Below are 23,636 nucleotides of genomic sequence, written 5' to 3'. Positions count from 1 at the left end.
GCCTTGCAATGCCTGCTGGTTCATAAGAGGTTGTTTTTTTTACCCTAAAATTATTAATGTGGTAACACAACCTGTCATGCCTTAAGTGGAGTAATGCGATCTCCTCTGCCTTCTACAACCAAAGAGAGTATGACCTGACTAAGTTGCTTTGAATAACAGGGGGGCATGTGTAGCTACTTTATTCCAGTGCTCTGAGGCTTATTTCCATAGTAATACAATTTGTTTAAGGTGTTGGGACCAGACTTTCTAAAAGCAGCAAGAGAGCTAAGTTCTTTTGGACTTACTTTCTTTTGATGTATTAATGACAGTGGTGGTGATGATAATGATGATGGTGATGAGGATGTATTCCAACACAGCACCATTTGTAATGCCACATCTGATGAGACACAAAGATATGACCATCTGACTTAACATTAAGATAACAATTCATCTTATTTCATGTGTATTTGGTAGAATATGTTTTTTGTTTGCATATCATGCAAAAAAATTGGTGGAAGGATGCAATATGAGTCAGGGAAGTACCCAAAAGATGTGTGTTTTTTTTCACATTTTTAATGATTGGTCAAAGATTAATTCATGGATCTTGATGGAAAATCTATATTTGGGAGACAAATATCTATGTATGTGTGCACTTTGCGGCAGATCCAAATAATTGGCGGAGTTATGCACTCTACTATTATTCTGGTTAATTTGAGGTCTGATTTATGGTCAAGAGCTTGCTGCATGTTAGAACCATACAGTATATCTGTGCCTTGATGGTAACAGTCTGACGTCACTGATATGGTGGAGGCCAGAGACAGTATTGTTGACTCAGTTATAACTTATATTTTTCAGTTTCAGTTTACGTCCCACACAGTTATACCCAGGCATTAAATTAATGAGTGCAGCCTCTGTATAAGTTATTCTAGTAAACTCTCAACTAACTCAGTAAAATACGTCCTTTTGAGGCCACTTTAACATCTGTTCTACCATTCTTCAGTAGTAGAAGACGTGATCATTTATGTCCCCCTCACAGTTCACAATTCACTCTTACAAACACCAGTTCAATTAAAGAAATTACCCATAGTTCATAGGAATGTGAATAAATGGATATGTATGTCACATTCTGCTGCGGGCCTTTCCACGCAGCAAAATATCTTTTCTAGACCATGCATCAACTCTTAACCAAAAAAAAGAATGATCAACATGTTAGTAACATTACATCACCGCAAAAGATCAGATATTAACTTTACCAGACAAGACCATTTTAATGAATGTATTTTTTTTTATTTTAATGAAAATGCACAGATATTCTATGGTTTAGTTTTATAAAAAATACAAATGTTCTTCTTCCACAGAGACTAACATAACAGAAATATTGTACAGGCCCATCTTTAAAATACTGCATACAACATCTTATAATCAGCTATCTTTACATGGTAGCAAATGCCTTTGAGGTTTAAATACTTTTAAATAGGCTTTAAATAGACAAAAATGCAAAACAGATCTGCAACGAAAACACATCTATACTACAGGAAATCACTGCAGATAAAATGTGAACATGCAAAAGCCAACAAGAGTCTTTGGCTGACAGACCCCACACAGCAAATAAGGCATACCAGTCCGAACAGCAGCAATGAAGAAGTATGTTTTTCAGAAAGGTATCAAGTCATTGGTGTTCATGCTCAATTCAGCCAAGAATCCAGAGCCACAAATTAGACAAGTTCAAGTAATGTTGATACCTTAGTCCAGTTTGAGAAAAGAAAACGTGGTTATTTAAGGAAACATGGAGATCCTTGTAACACGCACGGTGGTGTTTTGGCTATAAAGCAATGTCTATGAGTCATCGTCAGTTTTTATGACATGAAAGAGGGTGACATTAAATATAACCTGGTGTCCGTTATTCCAGGCGTACAGTGCTCTCTCTCTTGGGTTGTAGTCAAGCATGGAGATATGAAAGTACTGGTTGTGGAAGGGAATGTCTATGTACTCGTACGATGAAGTCTTGGTAGAGTAAGCGTAGTAAACCTTCGCTCCTGACAGGTGGGAGTTGGTGATATACAGTGTCCCACAGATCATGAATGACTCACCCGCGTTCCTTTTGGAGTACCCAGTGTTCCAAGTCTTCAGGACATGCAGGGTGTCAGGGTCGATCTGAGAGACCACGACATTTCCTGCGTTCTGATTGGTCGCGTACACGACCCACATTCCCAGTTCGTCCGCCATGACATCAATGTCGGAGTACCCGCCCCACGTGTAAGGGTACATGTTGTGGAAGCCGGCGAACTCCAGAGCTCGCTGGGCCAGCACGCTGCCCGTCTCGAAGCTGTACTTGACAATAATGTTGCTCTGGTACTTGTTGTAGTAAAGCGATCCATTGTACACAATGTGATTGGTTCCCTCCCATTTAAATGGAAGACTGTAGGTACGAGAAACGACGCCCGCTACAAAGTCTTCCATTGTCTTAAACTCGCGCACGATCTTGCTGTTGGCGAAACTGTCCATGTACCAAATCTGCAGCAGAGAGGATAAAAGAACAAAGCTCAGATGTGCTACTTGTCAAAACTAATCTTACAGTCACCAAAAATGATCAACAGGACAATGACTCTTTACAATAAGCCATCAAATGATAACTGCCCTATCTTCAGCTATGGTGATATTCTGCCTCCTCTGTAAACACAACGGAGACATTGTGCACAGTGCACAGCCGCTGCTTTTTAATAACTCACCCTGTTGTTTCTGGTCGATGCTAGAGGATCAGTCATCCATGCCCCAAACCGGGTTCCAGATGTCTTCATTGTTACAGGTCCAGTGATTTTCATTAATTTCCCACATGCTGTTGATAAAGAAATGCAGCGATAAGATGTGCTGTGCTGGTTTTTGTCTCTAACTAGATTTCTCAAGCCAATTTCATGCATGTGCCACCAGAGAGTCTGTCCTTTGTGCATACTAACATAGTTCTGGCAGCAAGCGGCTTTATTTAGCTTGAAGCAAAATAGTGCCACTGCTGCTTGTGGCATAACTCAGCTTTCCTACATGTAAATCCCTTAAGCCTTGACAAACAGCCTCCTTGAGGTGTTGAGGTAAAGCCTGTTACTTTCAGCAGCTTTCTTTTCTTTAAGATTCAGGCACGCTGTCCTGTTTGAACAGCGAAAGGTTGTCAATGCACCAAATGCCTTCCACGAGAACAGAGACTTTTCAGTAAATGTGAAAAAATACTTCTATTAAACATTTATTTTGCAGTGCGATGTAAAGGCAATGTAACAAAGAAAAGCAATAGGATTTGAAGGGGCACCTTGATGGTGCCTAAGAATTCACAGAGACGTTTTTTTGCCCTCATGCTTCAAACTAAGAGAAAGTAACTGTCAAGCTCTACAATACAATCCTTTATATTTACATTTCCTCTATGGTTCTCTTTCTCTGTGGCTGAAAAACAACAGTATATCATATGGATAAAAAATACTGTTACTATGGCAACAATATGACTGTAACAATTCATGATATCATGCCAATATTGTGGCCTAGTGAAATAATAAGAGTGTGACATAATGCGCCTTGATTAATAGACTACTAGAATACATCAGTTAACTCAGATAACAGTAAATTCATTTGTCACTCATGTTAATAGCTGCCTGTGATGTTCACTTTACTCACTCAGTTTGCCCATGCAGCTGCGGAGCCTGCTGTCCAATCGCAGGACTCGCTGATAGAGCTCGTCATAGTCATAGGCCCCTAGCTCCTCCTGGATGGCTGTCAGCACGGCCGACAGGTTCCTGATCTCCTCCTTGAACTGGGTGATGAGCGCAGCATCCATCTTGTACTGCTCCAGCACGGGGATCAAAGGCTTCAGCTCGTCCATCTTGTCCTTAAGCTCCTGCCAAGCGGCGATGACAGCGGCAGAGATGGAAAACAGAGAGAGGTGAAAGAAAAGCAGAGAGGTGTGGTGGTGAACTGTCATACAATGCTATACTGTTAATGCAATATTCAGATTTGTTGGTGTATAACCATGGCTTTGATTGCCCCTGCCATGCTAATGTGTCTCCCTGGTCAATCATTTTGCCACATCAGTATGGGGCACAAATTGTAAAGTGGCACATGCTGAAAGTTAAAAGCAGTGTTAGGGCTAAACTGCAGCAAAACACCATAGGGCAATCAAGACTTGCCATCCATCATATGCAGTCTATGATGTAATCCTTCATCATCGACTCAAGCAACTATAAAATGGTAATTATTGAATTTAACTTCAGAGTTGTTCTCTAACTTTATTAATTTAACGTTTTCCCATGGTGCAATTATATATGTTTTTTTCATTTCTCAACAATACTCAACAAGAAAAGAAATAATAATAATATATATACCAAATATCATTCAGATTCTGGTGATGAAACATTTAGAAACTAAATAGAAAAGGTCCACTGAGCTTTTGAGTAAAGCAGGCTATGATAAACCATGGCTGTACAGTACCTGAAAGTTCCTGGCTATGATGGATTTCCTGTCGTCCTCAATCTGTCTGAACTTGGTCCTCAGGCCCTTCATCTGGTTCTCCATCTTCATTACATATTGGAAATCCCTCTGAGTCCGCAGGTTCAGCACCTCAATGGACTGAGACATATTCTGCACCTAGAATGAAACAAGCCATGTTAAAAAAAAATAGTAACACACAAATTAGATGATTAATAGTTCAGTCTGCAGGTGAGTAGATGATGAAGGCACTTGAGATGGCTTCTCCCTGGTGAACCTGTTTGTGTGTGTGTGTGTGCTTGAATGTGCACTAGGCTATTGTTAAAAAGAACAAACATCACAAAGCCTTGCAGCAGCTTACCTATGTTAAATGTTCATGTTAAAAAAAACGTTACTAGAGTGAATCTGACACCTGAAAAGAACGATGAATCTTTGTTTTGCTGTTATTCCCATATGTAAAAGGAGAGTGTGTGTACTTATACAGTATGTGCAAGTGCTGCGAAATCCACTTTACCTTCTCCAATAGCTGGCGGAGCTGTCTGCTCTTGGCATCTCTGGAGCACAGGCTCTGTTCTGGTGCCACCACTGTGCAGATACAGCGCCCGTCAGCATCTTGGGCAGAGCTGTACACCTGCCAGCCCTCCTTTGGGCCGATAGTCTGCAAGTACAATCAAACACACAATTAGGTTGGACCTATGTATGACTTTATATCTCATTGATTTCATATTAATGTGATGGTAGTGCTCTTTTGGAGGCTGTGAATCTCAAGTTATTTTAAGCACAGCAGCACAGACACGCTGGTTCAGGTTCATCCTTTGAATCCATCAGTGGTTTGCAGATACACACACTGCATTAAATTATCATAATTTCAAGGTTGATAATATATATAACAATAATAGCTTGTTTGTAAAATGTTAGGAGTTACTACTATAGAAACCTTTGCATAGACAAAAGTGTGTCCCCATGCTTCAGTATTGGGTCCACATTGTATTTTAGTAACAGTTGAGCTATCAATCATACAGTAAATTGATCTGTAATGCATATAATGATTTGGTTATTAAAACCATGTTAAATTGCTTTTGTTTTTTATCTGATAAGATAAACACAGATAAACAGAGTTTCTCACTGTGGCTAAAAACACTAATAAGTCTTATCCTCAGATGGATACTTTAGTTATTGCTTTACCCTTATTACAAACATTTAGGCACCTGGATTTCTGGCAAGTTCTCTCTCAAAGCACACAGGGAATACACTTGACAAAAAGTTGCAGGGAAAACTTGCTGTAACATACAGAAAGAATATTTTTTTTGGAAAACAGTACGATGAGTCAAGCCAAGCTCAGCTCTGGATTGTGGGCATAATTCATAAAGAAGTGGCTGCCTCCATTCTGAAACACCTGGAGGCCGCCTGCCCCTCTGCTTGAATTGTAACAGGAAGCTATTGCACGTCTCATTGAAAATAGCCCTCTCACTTCCTCGAGAGGCCGAGGTTATTTTTTGATCTCAGGATTGGCTCATATACCATGAACATCTATCTTGTCATTTGTTGCAAATAAAACACCTAAAGGCTCCAGATACTACCTGACTTTTATCAAAGATAAGTATGAAACACTGCATGGCCTTGTTGTTAATGCTAAAACTGGATCAGGTTACTACAATTAGCTGGACATACAAATATTTGCACTGTAAGAGTAGACAAACACACACACACACACACACACACACACACACACACACACACACATATACAAATGGGAATACACATATATGGAAACACATATATGGACAAGCAAAGAAGGAGACACCACCCTACAGACTTTTATAATTATAGGTTCTCTTTAAACGATATTCAGGTTCTGTCCAGTCAGAATCAATGTTCTCCTTTACCACAGACTGTGCTTCAAAACAAGTCTTGTGAACTTTGAAAACTAAAGAAGTGAACTTTGAGTAACTTTAAGTGACTTCAAGTGCTTTTGCTCAATTATTCATAGGACATGTGGCCACGCACTTTTCCCAGCAATAGAGAGATTTGACTGACACTTCAATCAAGTAAAAAGAGACAAACAAGCACTGGGACGCTTTGTATTCATATAAATATTTATGTTCTTTGCCACTGCAGCACTCTGCTGGTAAACCTTGTCATCCACTGTAATAATCCGAGTGGCGTATCAGAAGGATAGTAGGTCAATGTAAAGGAGGGAGGATTTAATGAACAGACAGATGAGTTGAAGAGGTTGTGATGTGGATACAGTAAACAGAAGCTGATAAAACAAGAAACACTAGGAGAGGACAAAGACAAAGAAAGAGGATGTGACTGAAAGGGAAACAGAGCTATGAGCGTCTGCATGCAGGCAGATATACCACTGCAGAGAAGTACAGAGACAGCATATATAACCACAAGCAGCATGTACTAGAGAAAAAGCATTAGCAGTAAAGTCCATCTCAGTTATATTAATATACTTTTTTATATTTAAATGACTTTAATTATTCTGCACTTCTGTAAAGGCCTCTCTTTAAGTGCAATTTTAATGTCTTCTGGAAGTATTTGTATGCAATTCAAGGCCATTGTAAAGCACTTTGAATTGCTTTGTGTCTGAATATTGCTTTATAAATAAAATGTCCTTGCCTTAGTAATGCACAAAAGCACAGACATAAAATAGCATAACCAGTTCTATACAAGCACTGGCAGCCATGCTCTGATCTGATTAATGTAAAGACTGGTTCATACCTTTTCCTGTGATAGCCTTGTACTGTAGTGTTTAACTGATCTCGTACAGAGTATTTTGTTTGTAAGTCTGGGTTTGTTGATGAGGTGAGGACTTCTTTTTCCATTTATTCTATCTCTGTTAGATAGAAGAACGATCGGGCTCCAAGGCTACAATGGTTTCACAGAGCTGCGCGCCAACGTCTGGTCATTAATCATCCCCACAAAACAGCATCTAGCAGCTCAAAGCTCTCCCCAGCCACCCAGCAGGGTTCTGCTCTCTGCACACGCATCACACACACGCACAAACACGCTCGAGTGGTTACATACAGTACGCACAAACACACAAACACAAACTAGTTGCCAAGATGCTCATTCTTGATCTCCCAGTCTCTCTTTGCCAAGGTTTGACTCATGGCTTTTTGAGGGCTGATATACAGCACTCATCAATATTTCGTTGGAGTGAAGGTGCCAACAATTTTTTTTTTTTTGAGCCCCTGCTCAATATGTTTACAGTCAAAACCAGAAAGGAGCAGCTAAACGTTTCATCACAAACGGGACCCTGTGGTGCTGAGGCTGCGTTTTCTTCACGCTTCACATGAATGAAACAAAATAACTGCCAAATCAGCACTGAGATGTGTTACCATAGCTGATAGTAGATAGTAGTAGAAATATCCCTTTGCTTTACAGTCACTACATTGAAAAATGTTCTACAACCACAATCAAACGCCCTGCTGTCACGTTTTTATTTTGTATATATTCTTGTTTTTGAATAGTAGTAGTTGATAATCGGCAGAAGAAGGCAGTTGTGAATGATGATGTCCATCCCAAGCGACAGCAACGTCAATATGAAGGGACATGAGAAGCTTGAAAAATACCAAGGGCTTTTAGAGGAGCTAGAGTAAATGGATAAAGTGAAGGAAAACGTGATGTTGGTGGTAATCGCAGCGCTTGAGGCTATAACCCCCAAACTGAGCAGGTTCCAGAAACACCATCTGAGATCTATGTCCAGAAGAGCTCAGTCCTAAGAACAGCTACTTCACAGAACCCTCAGGCTTTGAGGTCTCTATAGAAGAGCCGAGCTTGAGGGAGGAAACACAAGACCACCCACATGTGGCCAGTGGGGAACGTATATAATATATCTGTATTAGTTTGCACCCCCAGCTCTTACTTCTGTTTCTTTTAAGGAAGAAGGATTCAGATGGCTGCACAACAAAGCAAAGACTTGCCAGATAAAGTTTAGGGCAGTTTAATAAGTGAGCCCTGCAATATCAAAACTCACCTCCTGGGGAGTTTTACAAAGTTTCTTCTGGTAAACAAAAGGGCCTTTTACCCTCCTTTAACAAACTGAGACGGATACAAAGGCTCTATCTTATATTGTAAATGAAACATGTTCTACTCTGTCCTCTTTCTATCTCCAATAGGGTTTCTCAAATGTTCCAGCCACCATCCAACCCCTGAATAAATGATGTCAGAGGCGTGTGACCCCCATTATCTCTGGAGGTGGTTGACACACACAGAAGATATTGACTTGAGGTAGTTTATAAAAAAGATCCATATTGCAGTGTTTCTTGTCTCTCTGCTACTGACACCCTCTGCCCCCTTCCCTCTCATTCATTTCCAATCTGTCCGTGGATGCAAGCAGAAGTTAAAGCGGGCCACAACAATCTAGAGCAGCATCCTGCCACCTTCCAATACTAAGAAAATAGATCTGAGTGTCTGAGCAGAGAGCAACAGATGAGCACACACACACACTCACTGAGGCAGGAGAGAAGCCCTTCACTGCAGGTCGTCACACATGCTGATTGCCCTTTTAAGTTAATTGTTGCAGAAGAAGCAACAGCTGCGTGTCCAGGAAAACAAAAAAGACTTTGATTCATGAGGTCATTATAAAGAGCAGTTTAGAGAGTAGTTTAGAGACATTTTTAATTGCATAGAAAAATTAATGCTTCTAGATATATCTAGACTAGGTGCACTTCAGCGTCTTTTGAGAGAATGGAGTAATAAATAAGCACTGACCAAACCTGTGATGGTTTTTCATATTCCCAATATCGAACACAGTTATCTACAATAGGCCATTAATTGAAAATACTATTATATAATCTAGAAACTCCACAATGACCTAAGTCACAGACTAAGAACAGTCCAGAGGCCACCAGTAATGTATGATCGTGACTTTGTTACATTTATTGCAGCACAAGGTCAGTGTGAGGAGCGGATCAGAGCAGCCTTTAAAACTGGTAGGAGGCAGATTCAGAAACAGTTTCCAGGTAACCAAAGTGAGTTTATTATGCAAGAGTGGTTTGAAGGGACAAGTGCAAAATAAAAATATGAACAAACAAAATATCAAACAAAAAAAAACTTGACTCATACTAAATTACAGAGGATTAACATTGTGCAGACATGGTTACACTGTCACATTGTTGATTCTGAAAGTCAAACACCAACTGCTTTTGTAGCTCCTCCTATCAACAGGAACAGAACCAGACCAAACCAATCACGGAGGCCACGTCTCTTCTGAAAACAGGCTGGTGAAAGTTATCCATTTAAATCAAATGTTGAAAATATCTGTTCTAACAGTTGTCCCCCAGCTTAGATCCTGCCACTTCAGGAACAGAACAAACAGAAACAAGACAAATATTTATTATAAACATTTACCACACCTCCCCTCACACATGGTTGCTTCCAGTGACATCACTGCTGAGGTCACTAAAGGTATAAATACAGGAAGTTTTCAGCCATTTACTCCATTAGATCCTGCAACACATGGTTGGACAGGTGAGTAACAAAGGATCAATAACTAATTCAAAACTGAACCAACCAACAGTAACTAAAATTAACTCAACTATTTAATTCGGATGCATGTGGACTGTAGACAAATATAATGTCAAACCCAAACTTCTGTCTGTTTCTGAAAGCTGTAAACTGAGGTGATGTGGTTGAAAGATTTACAAGCAAAGTTCTATAACGTGTGGGTTCTGAACTGAAGGGACAAATGACGTGACCTCACCCACTTTGTCATTAATTGACAGACAAGACTTCTAGTCCCTATAATAATGGACTTATACAAGGCAACCAGATTAAAGGGGTAAAATTTGGTGTCTGTTGTAATTTAATTGAAATGTTTTATTTCATTAAATAAACTGATTTTTGGTTTAAACATATGTTTGTGTCCCTCCCTACGTTGTCCAGATGGGTTGTGGCAATTGGGGCCTTGTCTGGGATCAGATCAGTTATTTTGGATTTCCTTTTAATGTCCTTTTCATTTCTTGAAATAAACTTATTTTGTTTAAAATCATGTGTGGCCTTCCCTACTCTGTCCAGCCTTAACCCTAACCCTGACATTTACAGTACTGTACATTTTGACTGGACCAATGAGAAGCAACAAGATGACAGGAAGTCATTGAGGTATTAACACAATCTGACCTGAAAATGTTTGTTTGGCGTCGTCCATCTGCAAAACTTGTTCTTTGCCATCGACAAGAACAGTTGACTATGATGGAGGGGTTGTTGGTTGGGGTGTTATTATGAGGCATTCATTTGGTTCCGGTTAAAAAAACAGGTTTGGTCTTTCTTTCACTTTTGTTTCCAGTTTTAGATAATTCAGTAAGATTCATTCTGAGGATGTTCTAGGTAGCTTTTACTAAACTTGAATAGCATGTCTGTGAAATCACAGCACTTATGACTCGATAGAGGATTTTTCTTCTCTCAAACTTGTTGGTGTCTGGCATAGGAAATCATTATTTTAAGTGCTAATGGATCTGTTTTATGCACTGCCAGGATTCACCATTCTCCTCCCTGCTGTGTGTAGCCTTGGTCTTCTGATCTAATTTATTTTGCCAGTCTCATAATGTCTGATTCCATTAGCTACACTGCAGCAGTATGAGTCTGGCAGTATAAGCAACTCCCTGGAGGGAAACCACAGGTGAGAAGCTAGAGTTTAGGAAATGAATAAAAATAAAAGTGTTAAAAATCAATATTTTATAAATAAGGCCTAGATGAATAGCATGAAAGACAGTCAGCACCCTCAACAGCATCATCCGGAGCTGCAGCGAGAAAGCCACAAATGAACATCTACCAACCTACCACGTGTTCTTTAGAATATTTTTACCGTCCACACAGAAAGACGGACTTTATAGTTTCAGCTGCACTTGTTAAATCACTGCAGTTCTTTCGCACAGGAAAACTTACATTTCTCTATTTAGTCTGTGTACCTTTCCCTCGGAATCTGTGTGTTGTGAGAGGGACCTTTTGCATGTGCAGCCCGTTACTACCATAGATTGAAATCATCTATAGGAAATGCTGAGCTTTATTGCAACACTGCATGGTAGTGACTCTCAAAAGTCACACCTTCTTTCGCTACCTGTCCATTACATTATACTGCACCAGAACTGGCAAAGTCTATTTCATTATGCTGTTTCTGTTGTTTAGAATCTGCTCTGTTTGTTTACGTTGAACAATTTCAGAAATGCTTGGGAATCTGTTAATTAGTCTTGTATCTGTGTTAATCTGCTCTTTATCCTGGATCTGCAGGTCAAAATTGAATTTTGCCATGTTTTAATGTGAAAAAAAGTCCTTAAGAAGGCAAATCCAAGTGCCAATGAAGCTAAATCTCATATCACAATAATACATCTGACCTGCCTGCCACTGACAAAGACCTAAGCAGATGGTATCTATCCAGTAATCTATCAACCTGTCCAAACAAAAAGCCACCAGGGTATTGGAGGCAAGTGAAGTGGAATGCGCATGTCAGTCCTGTAACTGATGATCATACGGCTTAAATGAGTTAACATTTTAGCTGTAATGGCAGAGGAAGATGAACTTGCATGTGCAGCCAGCTCTGCAACCAGACTGATGCAGACGTCTAGGACAACAATGACAAATAACACCCCTTAACTCAGCAGTAGCAATCCGGGCAGCACTAATACTGAGCCCGAGAAGAGGTAGAAAAAGAGAGGGCCATCTTTTCTCTCAGATGTGACTGTGATGAAAGAATTGCAGGGAGATTAATTTCCAGGAGGCGTGCCACCTTCCTGCCTTCTTTGACCCTGGCGAAGAAAAGATTGAATAGATAATTGCGCAGGAGCTCGGCACATTCTGCCCCAGACTGTCTCTGAATGAGCTCCGGCATTATCTTGTTCACACCCTTGTGCTTATTCTCTGGGGGGTGTGCTCCGATGGGCCTCGAGACTACACAACACGTCAGTCACAGGCATCATGGAGGATGATAATGAAACAGCCATCGAACATTATCGGTGGAGTAAAATCAGTGGAGGGCTCCACAGGCCAAACTGAGTGGATGGACATGCATACACAGGCAGAATACTAAGCAGCTGTGACATGTGTTTATACTGAAGATAAAGCCAGGTTCAACTATTTCTAAAGCTTCACTGATTATATTTACTACTGATGCTCTTTGTCAACAATCTATGTTTCAAGCAAGTTGCAGAAACATTTGTGACATTTCATGACATTCTCTGTCTACCCTGATAACCTGGATCCACAGAACATTCAAAAACAATATGTCCAGCTAGACAAGCTAGTGCCTAGTGTCTGTTCTGCTCCTGCCTGTTTGGAATGGGCTGTTTGTTTGGCCTGTGGTGAGGTGGTTGCAGCTTTCTATCTGAAGCCACGGTTCAGTTGTCGTTGGCGCAAATGCACTGTTGTGTTCATCGATATAACACGTCAGCTTTTGTGTCAACATTTTGAAAGGCCTGTTTGGCAAGCAACCCAATTTTCAGACCCATTTTCACAACTTTTTTTAATTAAAGCTCTAATTCAGCTCGATATAAAGCATTCCAACAACAAAATGTGTGTTGTGCTTTTAGGTTGAAGACAACTTGCTAAAGACAGACAGAGATATGTGGAATTATTAGATCGATTATATCATGTGTCCATCCAATAATGGACACATCAAGCATGATGAAGCCTATTTGTGCAACAGGAACTAGCAGCAGCTCAGATCAGGAGGAGGTGCCAAAGAAGGATGCGGTGTCAGGAGCGTGTCAGTGGTTTGGCTCTGAACAGTCAGATATTTCTCAAAGCAAAGTTCTGTAAGCTTTGTAAGATGACAGCCAAGACTACCACAAATCTATTCAACTACCGTAAAAGGAAGCATCTGAAGGTAGAAATTTTGTTACCTAAAGTATTTGAAGAGAGATCACAATTCAGAACATGAATCATGATTGTGATAAAAAGGACTTTTGCGAGAATGTGGGGTTAATCGGTGTAACCAAAAATAACAAACAATATTACAACATATTAATGTATTTTCAAAAAATGCAACCACCTTCATTTTATACATTTAACCAGACGAGGCCCTTTACTTTTAATCTTTACCTATTATTGTAATTAGTTGAGCAGCCTCCTGGGATGAGCACCCTTCTTTTAATCGATGCTCACAAATCTGTGAATCAACGTGCACATGTCCTCTTTTCAGGGTATGCGTTTTTAAATTTGGAGCATGATCATTAGTAGCGGCAAAAGACACTAAAATGTTTAAAAAGGACAGGCTGCCACATTAACGTCACAGGATCCACAGACATGGACGAGGTCACGTGTTACAAACTGCTGCAGCAGGTGCAGTTCTCCTGATTATTTCTTGCTCTTTAGTAACCTTTGAATTTTGTCCTTTTAATTATGCTCAGCAGTGTTGTCAGCATGCTCTGATATTAAAACTGCAGCAACGAGAACCCACTGCTGAGACTAAAGCAAGAAAAATTTGATTATGCATAACTTGTGTTGGCTCTGGCTCAGTTTTCACCTCTGCAACAATTGCAATTATAAGATCTACTTGGACAAAAGTTAAACCCTCTGAACGCAGCTCTAAAGTCTAAGATACGGTCACATTAAAATGCTCAGTGCATTCCAGGAGCTCCTTTGAAGTTACTTTGCAATTTATTTGCTGTAGCTTTATACTTTTACTTCAGTTAATGACTTCTCTCAGATAACCTTCAAATAACACCATGATAAATGGGTAGGGGCTGTAAATATACAGAACTTAGTTGGTAGTTTGCTAATCCCCACTGCTGAACACGAGAGGGTCCTATCATAGCTTAGCAAAAGCAAGCAACCACAACAGGTCAAGTTTTTGATTTTGCCACGGAGCAATACAAATGGGGTGAAATGTCATGATTGAAAACATAGACTTAAACTGGGCACGCTCTGGCTCCATGTGTGCATGTTGACGTTGTTCGTTACATAACTTTCAAGGTTTTAACTAAATGTATTTAATTAAATTGAATGGATAGCCAGAGGAAGTGAGCATCACTGCAGTACAGTACTGACAGCTGTATGTCAGCAGCACATGATTCAAGTAAGTACAGACGTCCACTTTAATGATCAGTGTTATCACAGACAGGAAGGCAACTGCACGTCTCTTCACTGATTCACCTGCACTGTTTGTGTTGACAACACATCAGCCAGTTATCTGCAGACAGCTGTTAGCTGCTGTTTGTTCCGCAGCAGGGACAAATGCCACACTGACTTTGTTCAGGTGTTGTCCAGAGTCAGGTCACCACCCTGAGTCACAACGTTGCTGTAAACCGCAGCAGGTACACACAGCCTGGATCTATACTGAGGCGTCTCAAGGAGCAGCTATCATCTACTTTAAAAAGAATTATTTTATTTCTATAACAGTAAACTAACTTGCATTAAACATTTTACACATCATGTACCTCTAAATTACTCACTACTGACGTGCTGTAGACAGATGTGTTTACGGAGAAAAGGCAAAAAAGCAAAGTTCCATTTTGGGATTTTATGATGTGATTTGAGAATGTGCCAGGCTCCATTTTGCACCTCTCTCCTTTTTTGTTATTTTTCTTGAAGTGACTCTTTTCCCTGTCAGACAGATGACATGCAGTCTGGCAGTGAATTCTTCTTTGTGTGATTGGTAAAAAAAAAATGGATAAAATGTGGTTGTTTTGAAGGTTTAATAACTTTATTGTTTATTTTGCAGAAAGGAAATGTGCCAGATTGAGTGGTGGAATCACATTTTTTGCAATTTTTCATCCAAGTAGTTGTATCTTTATAACCAGCAGTTATGCCTGCAGAATTCAGAGGTCAGTGTAGAACTGAACAGGTTGTTTTGGGGCATTAACATCAGACCTTAAGGCAACCAGCTGAGATGTCCTAATGTTACCTTAAACAACCCTATAATAAAAAATAATTATATCGTATTATTACTTCACATTAACACTAGCCTCATTGGTCTTTTCTTTCTTTAGGTCCTCTGACAGATATGTTGTTTAGATACAAAAGGAACGCTGCTGATTAATTTGTTTGTTGTGCTTATTTTTCTGGGGCAGTTGGTGAAAACCCCTGAGATGTCTGTGGGTCACCGAGAATGATTTACAAAATGATATTTCCAATTCTGCTAGCTGAACTGAGTAAACTTGGCCACCTATGAATTAAACCCCAGTTTTGGTCTGCCTCAGTCTATAATCATTCGGAGCCAGAGTATAGGGGAGCGGAGATGTAGAATCAAAGTCCCGTGGATACACCCCCTGACTGATCACAAGTCAATCTAAGCTGTCAATTATGATGTCTCACCCCATTTTTATAGCAAATAACTAATTAAAAAGTTATTGAAAAAGACAACAATGGAACAAACTAGCTAAAATATAAGTTAACATGGAGTGGGTGGGACTAATGACCTTTATTGCAAATAGCCACCAGGGGGTAATCCAGATGTTTTGCCTCCACTTTTTGGATTTGTCAGTGAAGCAGTAAAGTAAGTTAGAATTTTGTGGTGTACCTTATCTTAAATCAAAAGTTTAACTTCAAGGGAACTCATATCAAACTCTAATTAAACTCCTCTCTACCTACTTCATCATCCGTCTCAGCCTGCCATTTACAGCTACTTTATAAGCGACTTTGCATTTTATCTTCGCTATAAGATCTTAACAAGCATATAGGTCGTAATGATCTCCCAGGTTGATTGAGTACAGTATAAATTTATTGAGACCACAATGTCTACCATCCCTCTCAGGACCAGCCTTCCAGCTCTCATCCACTGATATGTGTCTGCTGTGAACGCCTGGGCTGTAATTACAGTAATCATAAGGGAAACCGAGAGAGAGAGGGCCCTAACTATGCCCCTGGTAGTTTTAACATCATGTCTCAACTCATGTAATTATGCTTATTAACTGAGCTGCATTCGCCCAGAGGAGTAAAGAGAGCTGGAAAGTCATTTTAAAGTCATGGTAATCATATATAAAAATGACAGCAATTTCAAGCATTTCATCATTATACATAGTAATAATATTGCTTGTTTTAATGAATCTCTTTTTGGAGCAAAATGGGCAGAAATGGGCAAAATGGCTCAAAGAGAAAGCAGAAAATTGTGCCGAGGTGACTGGGGGTTATCTGTCACAGTCAGTACGTCGACATCTTATTACTCGTGAACAGGATGAATTCCCTTCTCTGATAAAAGTAAGTTGGACTCAAAAAATGTCCCCACATGCAACTGACACATCCCAGACCACCAACTCCAAGAAAGTGACAGAAAACTCATCAGGCAGGCTCAAACAGTCAAAAAGGACGAAGCATATATTCACCCTGCTGCTGCGGCTGCTGCTGCTGGTGGTGGTCTGAGTGAACACATGTCACCGTCACTGGAATTCTGTCTTTATTTCCACTCCATCAGCTCCGATCAAACATCTCAATGCTTCACACATGAAACACGCAGCATCTCGCCTGTAATGACTTTGCCGGCCGTCCCGTTGGCACGTCTGCTTTGTTTGTGTTGACACATAGTTAGAGGGTGTCATCTTTCATTAAGCCCCTGCTGATGTGAAGAATGAAACCTCCAGAATGTTTTTCTTTTTATTTAATCGCCAAATATTGTGTGTAGGTGTGTGCCCTGCAGCATCTCTCATCTTTTAATACGGCATCTGTGCCAAGGCAGATTTCCCCACCAAGCCTAAGTGTGATGTCCACATAAATGCTAATGCAGTGCTGAAACCGATGATAAACAGTAACATCAATGAATGCCTTTGGGTGTTCTCATATGATTAATGATGAACAGAATGCCATTTAAGCAAGAGCAAGTAACATCTCATCTGCAGGTCCTCTGCAGCTGTGCTCACATTTCGAACCATCTAACCATGTTATGATCAAGTGTGATCAAAGTCCAATTATTTGAGCTGAAACCTCTCTATTCTTGAAAACTGCACCTCAATGAATTGGCAGAGCTGCTACATTCGGCAGAGGTGGATTGGACAGCGGGTGTGAGTGCATGTGGGCGTGTGTATGCGTGCCTACCACCTACTCACTTTACAACACAGAGGCCAAGTGCCCACACAGAGCTCCATCCCACTGGTGCTGCAGCCGAATCCCAAAGATTAAACTATCCATAAACATTCACAATATTCACAAACTTGTTGCCCTTGGTGAAGTGCAGGCATGCTATTTGTTGTTGAGCCAATGAGATTCATGCATATTACGAGGAATCAAGGTTTATGGTAGGTTTGCTATTTTTCATTTTATTTTATATCCTGCTTTTGAAGATTTATGATGACCTTTTATTACCAAAGTAAAAGCAATCGATAAATACAGGAAGTATTTATTTGGTGTCTTTATTTATAACATAGTGATTTATGCTGTGTGCATGGATGGGGTTGTTTTTATTGGAGGCACTTTGTGTTACATTGTGTTTGCATGTAAAGTGCTATACAAACAAAGTGTTTGATTGATTGACTGATTGATGGACTACAAGAAAAGGCAAACGGCGCATCTTTGCTGTTGGTGGTTGGATTCTACAAATGTAAACTGGATGTTTAAGCCTAGTTGAAATAGATAAGTCACTCTTTAAAGCAACGGTTGTTAATCCTGGAGAAGCTAGCAAAAACGAGGTACACTTTGAGAATATGCAACCGTTTTATATCGTCCCCTCCCATCAGCCTTCTCGTAGAAGTTAAGCTTGAACATGCTCTGTCTGACAACTCGTGACAGAGACACCAGCTTTATTTCTTTCTTTCTTCAGACGACTTTATTATGGTTATTGGGATGTGGGGAGGATTTCTACAAATAAGATTACCAACCCTACCTTTAAATCCAGAGTTCAAATGAGAAAACTCATCAACCTGGAGATACTGTAGTCCTAGATCTGGAAATGCACTGATTTAACATAATAAACCGAAAGCAAATAAATGAATTCAAGTTTTAACTTGTTTAAGTTATAATAGATACGTAAAACAACTGCGATTCAATCACAAAATTGAGCCTTACCTTAAAACTAGATAACGATGTATCTAAAGAATTTTAAGTGGCAATGCTGTGACATCAGCCTTCTGAAGTCTATTAAGTCTCTCCACCAATCTATATGTCCTCCAGGTGTAGAATATAATGTGTCATCATAAAACACAAATTCCAGTCATCACTGAGATTATGATGAGTGCAACAGAGTGCAGTCAGCAACCACTGTGTAATTACTAGGCTGGCACAGACCATAAGGGAAAACTACACTATGCAAATATGTATTTTTTTTTCATAAAGGCTCACTGGGGATCAGTTGAGGTGGTATCTGCCAAACGCGGAGCATGCCACCCTGTCAATGGAGGGAACTCCGTACCATCAGCCCTCAGTTTAACCACTTTATTCAGATTGATGATAGATTGTCTCAATGGTGCTAAACTGCGTCGGAGTGGGTGGGGGGGAGGCAGCAATAACGCATAAACTTAAATGTCAAAAGGCAGCGGCTGCTTCCCTTTACCGGAATGAGCAAAGCCTTGTGTACAAGGCCTGACAGCCAGTGAGTGACAGCTTAATAATTTCCAGCTTAGTGTAATACCATGAAAGGTTTGCCTTTCCAGATAATTTTTAAACACTGAAGCAGAAAAAGGCCTTTGGGGGCCGAGCTACCACTTTGCATGCAGCCCTCATCCGAGCAATATATCAAATTCCTCAATGGCCGCGTCCGCATTCATTGATATAATTGCAAAAAGATGAAAGACAGAAAGTGAACAGAGCAATAGTCATCAGAGGTATAACACTGCAGGAGCACATTCATAAAGCATAACTTAAAACACAAAGATAGGAGATCCAGAGCTCTATAATGATGAAAACATGTCAACTATAGGAATGATTATGTTCACTGATGCTGTACCTAACAGTAACTTTGTTTTTATTAATTGATTGATCCATTTCAACCAATCAGACAAATAATAAAATAATCTGAAATAATTAATATTTCCATTATCTATACAGATCCCAGGGGAGAGCAGTCTGAACAGGTCACCAGTCAATCTCAGGGCCAACATACAGAGACAGACAACCATTCACACTCACATTCACACCTAGGATCATTTTACATTCTGCAAGTCTCTGGACTGTGGGATTAAACTGGAGTACTCGCAGGAAACCCACACAAACACTGGGAGAACATGCAAACTACACACAGAAGCATGAAGCTTCTTGCTATGAGGCAACCATGCAAACTCCTGCAGCACCGTTCTGCGGATCTGACATGATGTGACTAATCCTCCCATTTAGGGATCTGTTAACAGGAGAGACTTCATACTTCTACTTGCCATTAGTTCACCTTCCGCACATGAACGAATTGATCAATTATCTGATTGTTTCGCGGCTATGACTGGATCAATGACCTCACCCCTAGGAATGAAGCACTGTGTGCTGTTGAGCAGGGCTGGACAACATGGTCATATAATGACAAAAAATAGTTCTAAATTTAAAGACCGATATTCTTTGCTCCTGAGAGAAGGTTGATGGTTTGAACTCTTCTTTATGACAAGGAACAAAACGTTTTACCAATCTGAGGTAGATCAGCTTTGATTCATACCTCATCATTGTTCAAAATGCATAAGCAACGTATCACTAGGCTATATACTGTATATTGAACCTTTGTTACATGACTATTGATTAAACGTATAATGTTGATACTGTTTTATCTGCACTTTATGTTTGGGTGTGTGATGTTGTCCTGTTTATATTCTTTACTCATGTGTCACTACTGTCTGTGTCGATGTCCCTGTTATTTTTCATATTGAGATTTGAGCTTATTTTCATGTTGTACATAAAGGGATTCCACCAACTTGGTTAATTGGTCACTAATAAATGATTCTTATTCTGAATTATTATTGTCCAGCCCCACTGATGAGCAAACTCTCCCCTGTATGATCATAATATACACGGACTCAATTCTAAACTTGCATGTAAAAGGATGGACAGCTTTAACATCCTCCTCTATAAGCTGCTGCAAAGCCACAGACCTATGTGCATTGAAGTTTCAGCACTAGAGAGCGGACAGCTCCACCACCAGAGACCCACTAATTTAGCCATGAATTATGAGACCGTGAGCCCAGTTGTCAGCTTCACTCTCCATTGTTCCATCCTCTCTTCAGTGCAAAGCTACAAGTCAATGCACATTCAAGTCCATGTCCCCTCAAATCTGCTTAAAGTTTAAGCACAAAGACAAAACCTGCAGATCTAAAATGCAGAAATGGAGGGGGGGGGGGGGAGGTTATATCACCACTCAGGCTCAACATATTTCCATCCATCACAAATGGAAGCATCTTTGAGAGAGAAATGCCTTTGTGGCTGTATTAACTTGCAATCAATATAACCAGTTTACTTGGGAAAGAAAAAAAAAGGGTATTTGTCACAACAATTCAGCATAAACCTGCATTTGCTGCATAATAATTAAAGCAGAAAACAGCTAAGTATGCTGGATCCATGTTGTTATAATTCTTGAACTGATGCAGGACCAAACTGTTGCAAAACTGCATTGAAATGTTGATTAAAAATTATGTTTTAGCTTAGAGGAAAAGCATATTCTTAAATCTAGTTACTAGAAGTGCATTATAAAAAGTAAGACGTTTTCAGGATTGCTGCTTTTTGAAGGGATACTGGTTATTATTCAAAGTTTAAAGGAATAGCTGAGTGTAAGATGTAAATGAATTAAGCCTACCCCGATTTGTAGTGTTTCCTGTTGGCGTCTAAATTCCCTTGAATCTATTCTAATTCACTTCCCTTATCTCTGCGGGTAAATTAGGCAAAATTTAATTCTAGGGCTTTTGAGGGAAGTTCGGCACAAAAGCCTATTTGCATGAGGAACTATACGTCCTCAGCGGAAGCCCGGTCTGTAAGCAAACAAGAGGCAATGAAACAGAAAACCAAACTCACCATGGAGGGATATAATCCGAAGACTGTGAGGGAGAGGACGGGATACAGGACGCTCAACAGGAGCCGCATGCTGACGGGCTCCGGCCACTTCTCTCCGAGGCGCAGTCCTTCAACAATAACATGCACACACAGCTCCTTATTCTCCTTTATAGTTCAACCTCAGCGCGTCTCCGTCGAACCGCAGAGAGAGTCCTCAGACGGCGGGCACAGCGACCACACGTTCTCCGGCATCACACCCAGCGCTGCCCGGTGCTCCGACTGACTGACTGACGGACTGACTGAGGGCAGAGCCTGGGAGGAAAAGTTTGGAGAGAGGTGGAGAAAAAAATATGCAAATCATCCAGATCCAGCACACTGCAGGGGAGGGTCACATGACTGATCAATCTATCTATCTATCCATCTATCCACCTGTCTGTTCGTCTCTCTATCTATCAGTCTTTCAGTCTATCTGTCCGTCTCTCTGTCTGTCTGTCTATTTATCTATCGGAATTTCAATCTATCTGTCTATTTATCAGGCTGTCCGTCTGTCTATTTATCCATCTACACATCTATCTATCAATCTTTCTATATTTCTATCTATCTGTCTCAATATCCATCTATCTGTCTGTCTGTCTGTCTGTCTGTCTGTCTGTCACTCTATAACTCTATTTAAACATTTTGGTGACCTTCACATTCACCTGCCAAATTTGTCCATCCAACAAATCCTGTGGATATCAGTACCCACACCTCTATTCAGGGAAGAATACAACCAGAACTAGTGTGTTTTCACTTTGTCCTTTCACACAGTGCACTCTTCCTTAGCTCATAAGGGGGAAGAAGCAGATGGGAAACAGTCTTCACATATAGAAAATAACATCATTAAAAAAAGGAAGATTGTTCACATTTTCTTCAGGAGGCGAGGGGATGATTATCATTGTTTCAGAACATGAGGGGAGAGTGTTCTGTTTACAGGAGGGCTGAGCAAATGTCTGTGGCTACACCTTCACACAGTAGCATGCATATCTCATGCCAGAGATTTCCATGGTAAAGTCCATGCATGTAGCAGCGGTTGGAAGAGGAGGTGATGGGTCAGGCTGGTGTGACCATGCAGCAGCCGCTGGAAAAGCAGCGGTAGTGATGCTGATGCTTGACACATTGGTAATCAGATGTGAGTGACGCTATTTATACAGCAAAATCTCACATTTACCTCAAGGGGTTTAACAGTGTTTACAGCATCAGGACCCTTCTGTGGTTGATCTTGGTCTCCCCAGGAGGAATCTGTCCTGGAGAAGCTAGCAAAAACGAGGTACACTTTGAGAAGACCATCACCAGATCATCATCCTCTTCATCCTGGTTTTCCTCTCACTTTCCTCTTTGTTCATTTTATTTCTTTCCCCACAGGATGAATCCAATGACTCTTCTAACAATCCTTTACATTTTTCATTTGTTTCAACACACATACAATGAATTGTGTTAATTATGGTACAAATGTTGACTATTTGTCACAAGATACGTTGTTATAATGTTTTCAGGCACGTTCATGTTGAGACTTTTGCTCTGTAGGAAATCCATGGCTTCACCAAGGTTGCTTAGTTTGCGTCAGATGAAATTACGTATTATGTTAATATTACTTTAACGCCAATTTGTTTATGATTTTGGGGAATCTCTCTGCAGGATTGGAAAATAATATTCAAATTACTTTTTTCATAATTTACCTCCACAGAATCGGCATATATTGCAGCACCGTGCTACAGAATGGACAAACCCAACGAGAGTGGGCATTCTGTTATTTTCATGTTACCTGAAGGCTGCTGTGGGTTCTCCTACATGCTCGGAGTGGAGATGTGCCGAGGGATACTTAGTTGGTTCCAACTTCACAACCAGATGCCATCAAATCTGACACACTGCACTTTTAAGTTTGATTTATTTTATATATTTTTTTAGCAAAGTTAGTTAAATAATCCTAAAACACAAAGTAGTCTGAGTAAATTTGACCAACTTAGAGTAAGTATATTCTCTTAATATGGGAGAAAAAGGCTAGAAAAGTTTACAAGTACTTGAAAATATCTTTAGTAAAAATTGCAAAGAATTCTTGTGTGGAAGTTGTTGCATAGTGTTTTCTAAGTAAATGTATGATGAAGCAGACTGGAGTGCTAGCCAGGCGTTCTTTTAGCGTACTCTGTATGTGGAGCTCAAACTCTTTATGACTCAAAGAACTTGTCTCTATTTTTACGATCAGTTCTTGAATGTAGTGATGCCAGCCATGCAGTTAGATGCAGAACTTTATCATAATGCTCCCCTGTAGGTAACTTTTACCACAGGTGTTGTATAGAAACTTTATTTCTAAAATCTTTGTTAGAAGGATTTGA

The 23,636-nt window shown here is 40.2% G+C and overlaps 1 protein-coding gene across 2 annotated transcripts; it reads right to left on the bottom strand.

Annotated features, from left to right (window-relative positions):
• Positions 1–1,815: 1,815 nt before the first annotated feature.
• Positions 1,816–21,357, bottom strand: olfm3a (olfactomedin 3a). 2 transcript variants are annotated; one of them, XM_053412702.1, is made up of 6 exons: positions 21,289–21,357; positions 4,955–5,098; positions 4,444–4,599; positions 3,634–3,853; positions 2,709–2,815; positions 1,816–2,493 (listed from the first exon to the last, which is right to left on the bottom strand). In XM_053412702.1, exons 1-6 carry the CDS (start codon positions 21,355–21,357, stop codon positions 1,816–1,818), a joined length of 1,374 nt encoding a protein of 457 aa, XP_053268677.1. The 2 variants fall into 2 exon arrangements, with proteins under 2 accessions (XP_053268677.1, XP_053268678.1); XM_053412703.1 differs by lacking the exon at positions 21,289–21,357 and adding an exon at positions 5,746–5,756 and having other exon boundaries at positions 4,955–5,090.
• Positions 21,358–23,636: the final 2,279 nt, after the last annotated feature.

Source organism: Pleuronectes platessa, chromosome 20 (assembly GCF_947347685.1).
Source record: "Pleuronectes platessa chromosome 20, fPlePla1.1, whole genome shotgun sequence".
Lineage (NCBI taxonomy): Eukaryota > Metazoa > Chordata > Actinopteri > Pleuronectiformes > Pleuronectidae > Pleuronectes > Pleuronectes platessa.
This window is presented reverse-complemented; position numbering and strand designations above follow the sequence as displayed.